This window comes from Monodon monoceros, unplaced genomic scaffold (genome assembly GCF_005190385.1).
Source record: "Monodon monoceros isolate NGI ecotype Baffin Bay Population unplaced genomic scaffold, NGI_Narwhal_1 Super_Scaffold_15, whole genome shotgun sequence".
NCBI classification, from domain to species: domain Eukaryota; kingdom Metazoa; phylum Chordata; class Mammalia; order Artiodactyla; family Monodontidae; genus Monodon; species Monodon monoceros.
The window spans coordinates 18,196,670-18,203,725 of NW_021703771.1; the positions used below are offsets into that span (position 1 = coordinate 18,196,670).

Here is a 7,056-nt window from a genome sequence, read left to right on the forward strand (position 1 = left end):
CCCCCGCGCCTGAATAACCACAAAACATTATTTAATGAACAACAGGTAATGGGGAAAGAAGAGTGACTTGGCAGCTGGGACTTGGGGTGGAAGGAGGTGGTTCAGCATTCAGGTTTAAGTACAAGGTCCCCTTCACATTGGATGTATCCCTCAACCATCTATTACAGACTACTTACAGGAAGATATATTTGAGAAATATAGGGACAAAATTGCAAAAACACTTATTTAAAGGTATAACTGTAAAGTAGAATAGTTAAACACATATATGGTAAGAGTGTTGTCTTCTATTAAAAAAAAAGAAAGTGACAGTAATTTCCCATTCCTATCACCAACCTCAAGAAGTGAAGTTAAAATATTTCCAGATACTTTGTCAACAGTCTTGAAAAAAAAAAACTGCATTACACTCAAAGTTTATTAAAGTCACCTACCTCTTGAGTTGCTATTTTACGATTTAGTTCGGCTACTTTAGAAGAAGAATTTTCGACTGCGTTTTGGCAAAGGAGTTTCTCTACTTCCCTCTCATGAGATGCTTTGAGGGATGTGATGTGTGCTGCAGTTTCTTCCTTGAACCTTTAGAGCAAATGAAAGAACACCACACATAAAAGTGGCTCTTCAACCTCTAATTCAGAGTCAGCACAAAAATAGTGTAAGAAGCCTGGAAATTAAAGAAGCAAAGGGAGAGAAGGCACCAATATCTACTGTACTGTGCTTGGTGCTTTATACATTACTGCCTATGAGTTCTTACAACCACTCCATGAGCTTGCTCTTATTTACTCAATTTTATAAAGGCAAACTTGAGTGTAGGAAAGAGTGATGTATCTAGGTTCCCAGATCAGTAAGTTGCAGAGCTGGAGTTTGAGCCCTGCAGAGCTGGACACCCCCCAGCCTGGGGCACTTTCTGAGAGAAACAAAGGTTCTAAATGTTCTGTTTGGATTTAAGGCAAAGAGCTTGTCATTTTATCTTTTAAGATAAACTCAGATTTCTTGCCCCAATTATTTAGACTCTCCAGTGCTTTGTTTCTAGGCAACACTCACCAGTTTTTGGTCCATGCATATGACTCCAGGGCTGGCTGCTGGTTGCAAGAATAAAATGATCTTTACGGTAATTCTTAGGACATAGGGTAGTCTGAACCTGAGACTACTTGAACCTGAGACTACTCGTTTGTCTCTATGACAAAATTTATGCATTCAGTGGCAGTTCAGTAAATGGTAAAGTTATACCAAAAAGCTGATACATTTCTTATAAACATTTCCCCTTATTGGAAAAATTATTAAAAAATGACAATTTTACTGAAAGCAGATATTTAGTAAATCACTGTTGACACTTGTTAACATGGCAATCCCCAAACTACAAACATATCAGTTGCGTACTTGACTACATTTCTTCATGGAAACAGTGTGATTAGGACCCTCGGAAAAGCATAAAAATCTAAAGCACCCGTGACATAACTGAACTATAGTAAAAAGCAGCCTAAATCTGGGCCTAGGAAACACTTTTCACTTCTCAGGCCCAGAGCTGTCTGAAAAGCAGATTAACAATACTAAAAAATTATAAATTATGTATAGGAAAATTTATAGGAGAACCTGAATTTTAAATTATTTCTAGGAAAGAATATGATTCTTTCCAAACAGCTTCATTACTACTATCATATTCAGGACTAAAGAAACAAGGTTTCAATTTGGAAGCAGTATGACTGCCATGATGACTCAATTAGATGTGGCTGCTAATCAGTCAATAAGCATTTGTTAGGTGCTTCCTATCCTCATTCTCTGGTAGAAGCCCTGCACTCTCCCAGGTCCTACCTCTTCCTTCACTCAGGCACTCATTACGTATTCTGATGCTTCTAACTCTGGGTTCCGTAAGTCAGTCAAATGTACTGAAATCCTAATATCTGAAGGGCATGACGTTACATATTCTCAATATATGTTATATAACTTCACAATTAATATGTTGCTTCACAAACATTAAACTACACATGTTCTGTACGCCCCAAACCTTATTTTAAACTTCATAAGCAAACCTATTATTGCCTACAGGTTGCAAAAGAAGTATAATCATACATCAGTTCTCAAGGAGCTATTAGGTGGTGTATAATTAGTGCTTCTTGGTACATAAGTTATACAGGAGTTGAAGATGGGAGCAAGAAATTTCTAAGAAGTTCTAGGTAATATTTTTCCTAGAAAATGAAACATGAGTGAGCAAAAGGCAGGAAAGAAATTTGGCAAGTAACACTACTCTGATGGCGCAGGATCAGAATGGTGATGGGACTTGAGATGCCAGGTAGAGAAATTCAGTCTTGATACTTTAGGAAGTTGGGAGTCACTGGAGAACAGAGTGACTCAGATACAGGAGTACTTAAAGAATTTTAACGGTTTTTAAGCTAGATGACTGGGGGAGACGGAAACTGAAATCAGGGAGAGTGGGGTGGGAAAACTGTCTAGTAAACCAAGTAGACCACACTATAAAAAGGAAGAAAGCAAAATTAATACTTATAAGGAAGCACCCCATAGACTGTCAACCCAAGGAATAAAGGTGGTAAAGCTGGGCCTGGCAACTGAAAATATGGTCATAGACAGAGATGGGGAAGTTGGGAGGTGGAGCCAGTTTATGGTTAAAAAAAGAGAAAATCTGTGATACTACTGATTCCAAGAGGAATAATCCAACACATTTTTAGATTTAACACCTGAGCTCAGGGAAGAGAACAAGCCTTGAAAAGTAAATCTAGGAGTCGTGGTTCATAGAAGCCATAGAGAACAGATGAGTTTAGCAAGGGAGAAAAAGCAGAGAACAGAGAGAAAGCCAAAACCTGAACTTTGGTAGAAAGTCAGATTTTTGAGGAGGGAGAAGGAAAAGGAGTCAGGAGTCTGTCAAAAGGAGCAGAAAAGGAGCTTTAGTCAGAGTGCCAAGTCATGGACGTTAAGGAGGAAACCCTTTCAGAAAAGGCAGTGTAGTCAACAACGTCACAGAAAATGAGGATGGAGAAAACTCCACTGGCTGAGAAAGGCTATTGAGAGACCAGGTTCAAAAGAGTGTGAGGATGAGAGCCACGCTTAGAGGAAGTCAGGGGGAAATAAAAGGAGAGGCTACTTGTGGAAAACTGCTACTGAAAGGCAGAGGACCAGAACTTGGTTTGATCGGATGAAAAAGATCTGAGCATGTAAGAAGGCTCAGAGGAAAGAGACAGGAGACGGTACTTGGAGATTCTGAGTAGGAAAGGGATGAGTACAGAAGTTCTTCAAGGCGTGAAGAGATGTAATCACAAGACTAATTTGAAGAGTTATTTTGGAAGAGGACCTTTTCCTCTTAGAATGTCAACTAGTTTCACTAAGAGCTGTTTTCTGATAGCTATCTGCCTACAGCAACCATAAATGATGGTATTCATTTGCAGGAAGGCCCAGTGGGTCAGCTTATCAACACCATTTGGATACGTGCAGAAAGGTAAGACTGCTCAGCCCAAGAACTGGGTTGACATGAAGATTCAAGTTCATTAGAATCTGAGCTTCCAATAGGTAGAAGATCCAACTCTGAAACAGATCTGTGCTTACCAATGTAATACAGGTTCTTAAAATTTGGTAATGAACTTAGTTCAGGGTCAAGCTAATTATCCAGGGGAAATACATCTATGATTTTTAAATTTTTATCTTTTTATGTCTCCATATACTGACGAAGTCACATTTTTACCTTTTCATGGAGTTTTCAAATTGGTTCACTGCTACTTCAGATTTCATCTTCAGCTCATTCCTCTCCACAGTTAATCTCTCCAGTTCATTTTTCAATCTGCAGTTTTCTTGTACAACCTCTGAAATATCGGAATCAGTAAAAGTATGTGGTTGGTAAAGCTTGCCCTCCAGGGTTCCAGAGGAGTTAGCATTTCTTTTACCCGGGTGCAGAACATGTTTCTTCACCCTTTTGGCAGTCATTTCCTCCCTAGCCTTAGAGTGCTGATTAGAGAGCATCTTTCTCCTCTCCTTCTGAAGCCTCTCCACAGTTTGTGAAAGGTCCTGTATCTCTCTCCCCTTTGCGGCTAGCTCCTCGTTGAGTCTGACCAGTTTAGCTTTAGAATGAGCCTGTTCCACCTGGAATTCTATAGACTGGAAATCTTGATCATCCTTATCATCTTTCTTGAGCTCCCATTCAGCATTCTGATGTTTAAGAACATCTATTTCAGCTTCAAGATTTCCTACAGTGATTTGATGGGCTTCCTTAACGTCATCCAGTTCCTTCTCTAGTGCTTTAACTCTGGAGGAGCTGTCATGTTGGTTCTGGGACGCCTCCTTCAACTTGCAGGCAAGTAGCTGTTCCTGCTCATCCAGTCTCTGCTCATACTGAATCTGTAGAAAATAATCCATGTAACGACAAACCACTGCTAAACATTTCATTAGTTACTGAAGCCCTGCACTCTCCCAGGTCCTGCCTTTTCCTTCATTCAGGGACTCACCATATATTCTGATGCCTCCAAGCCCATGTTCCTTGAGTCAGTCAAATGTGTTGAAGTCCTAACTTTGAAGGGCATACCATTATATATTCTCAATATATGTTACATAATTTCCTAATTATATGTTGCTTCATAACATTACAAGTTTTTATACACCATAACTTACTTTAACCTCACAAGCAAACCTATTATTGTGTACTCTTCTCTATGCAAACTGACACACTATACTCCCTGAGGATAAATAGGGAAAGCAGTTGGGGTTACAGATATCTGTAAGAAATAGCACATTTTCAACCTTCTAACATCAATTTAGAGATCTCATAGGAGTAATAAGTCAGCTTAGAATTTGCATATTGGAGCTTTATTACTATTATTAACAAAATAACCTAATAGTCTACTCTGTGGAGGGAGGCATGAAAGAGCTTTGTTCATTCAATCGCTGAATGTATTTATTGCGCTACAACTGCATGCCAGGCACTGTGCCAGATCCCAGAGATAAACTCAGTTCCTGCCTTCAAACAGTCCACAGCCCAGTGAGTTGAGTGACACGGCAAATTTCAATGTCCTATGATAACTGCGATAATCGGCCTATGAACACGGCGCAGAGGGGCACCTGGGTGTGTCTGGAGGCCTGAGGGAAGGAAGGAGGGAAGATGGCACAGAGGGAGCACATTCAAGTTCAGCTTTGAGGGATGTGTGTAAATTTGGGGATAAGTGGAAGCAGGGGTATTTTGGAAGTAGGAAGAGCACATGCGAAGGCAATGAAATGCTTGGTGTGCACTGGGAATCAGAAATGAAAGGAGGAAGTGGCTGGAAGTGAGCAGGGGCAGGAGAGGGGGGTGGGATAGGGACTGGAAAAAGGAAAAAGTTAGGTACGTTTAGATAGATTAAAAGCGGGGTGGGGTTGGAATTCATTCCTCTATTTGGTCTCTGCCCTCCAAAGACTACTCTTCGGTCTCATTCTAAGAAGCCCCCAGCCCCCATGGTACACCTCTGAGCCCCATCTCCATGGCTACCCGGCACTTACCTTCATTTTCTGAAACTGCTGTTCCATGGTCCGAAGGCTTTTCTTTGCTTCTTCATCTTTGCCCTCCAGATCAGCTTCTAGTTTTTTTATCCTTTTTTCCATAAACTCCACTGTATTTCTATCCACTGTATCACCAGCTGCTGATGCAGCCAATATTAAAGCAGGCAAAGAATTGGGATATCGTCTCTTTAGAATTCCTTCCATTTCCTTAACCTATTAAAATATTTTTGTATGCATGTTAAGGTCACAAATATATTAAAATTAAGCAGCTTAATGTAAAAATTTAGATTATGCTCTATCAGTCATGTCTAGGTTTCAGAGAGATGTTCATATCACATCTCAAGACTGAATCAAATGCACAGCAGCACAAATTAATTTCAAATTTTATATCCTGATTAAAACACATTATAGTATAATGTCTAATCTAATACTGGTTAATTTACAGAAATCCTCTTATGTTTATTTGAAATAGATCTTGGGTCTTCCTATTATACTAGTAACAACCAATTTTTGTGAGGACAAAGCTCTTTCCCCCTCCCCTTTTTCTACAGACACCCCTCAGATAAGTGTTTATACTGTCTACTGATTGAAAAATTACTTATCTGCACACGAATGTGCAAAGTTTTTGTAATAAACATACAGCTTCCGAAGCCCCTGCCCCTGCCTGCAACCATCTCCCCGCTACCCCAGTCCTCCTCCAAATAAAGTTTAATCTACTTTAAAATGACTTCTTTCAATCAGGAAGCAAAGAGGATTAGATGACACTTAATGAAGTCCTCATAAAAACAACTTTTCATTTAGTCTATTAAAACAATAACATACTACACAGTCTTTCTGTAAGGAAAAACTGCACCTGGGTCCACAGAAATTAGAGCTTGATACTATATACACATACGTGTGTATACCTGCTTTTGTTTAAGGTATTATGTTAAGATACCTTTGAAAAACATAGAGTACGAGAATAAAACTTCGTTGAACAGTCTTCTAACCCCCGAGTATGCAATAAAATAAATAAAATAGCACCTAAGAGGTGGTCTAGTGCAGAGGTTAGAGCGTGTCTGGAGTTAAGACTGTGTTAGCAGCATGTCAACTCCTCAATCTATATATCTCTTTCGCCTCATCAGTAAAGTGGGGAGGTAACAATACTGATTTCATGGTGTTCATATATTTAAGTGAGGATCAGATGACATTTATCTTGGTGAAGTGCTTAGCCGAGTGCCCAGCATGTGGTGAGGGCCTGATAATGGTTTTTATTATATATGATCTGGTCCCAAAAACTACCTTTCCTAAGGCAAGATGGGTTGCTCAAAATCCTGTTTATAGACTGAATATTGTTCCTAGTAGGTACTTAAGGGTCACATCGTTTGCAAAGTTAACAGCAAATATTTCCATTCCTGAAGACTGCTTGCACATTCATAGATATACCATAAAGTGGAATATATCCAGATACAAAAATGGATCATTTCATCTATAAAATTTTTCATTTTGCTTCCCCTGGTATTAAAAATCTAGACTAGATGTAAGCATATAAAGGTATATATTTCACACACACACACACACACACACACACACACACACACACACACACACACA

General features: G+C 39.4%; 1 protein-coding gene across 3 annotated transcripts in view; it reads right to left on the reverse strand.

Moving 5' to 3' along the window:
• Window positions 1–7,056, reverse strand: part of CEP162 (centrosomal protein 162) — a 91,624-nt gene that overhangs the window by 20,765 nt on the left and 63,803 nt on the right. For all 3 annotated transcript variants that reach the window (XM_029223908.1, XM_029223907.1, XM_029223906.1), the window contains 3 exons: window positions 5,464–5,676; window positions 3,683–4,332; window positions 429–570 (listed from right to left, as the gene is read on the reverse strand). In XM_029223908.1, the coding sequence (XP_029079741.1) occupies window positions 429–570; window positions 3,683–4,332; window positions 5,464–5,676 (1,005 nt within the window). The remainder of the gene's footprint in view (window positions 1–428; window positions 571–3,682; window positions 4,333–5,463; window positions 5,677–7,056) is intronic.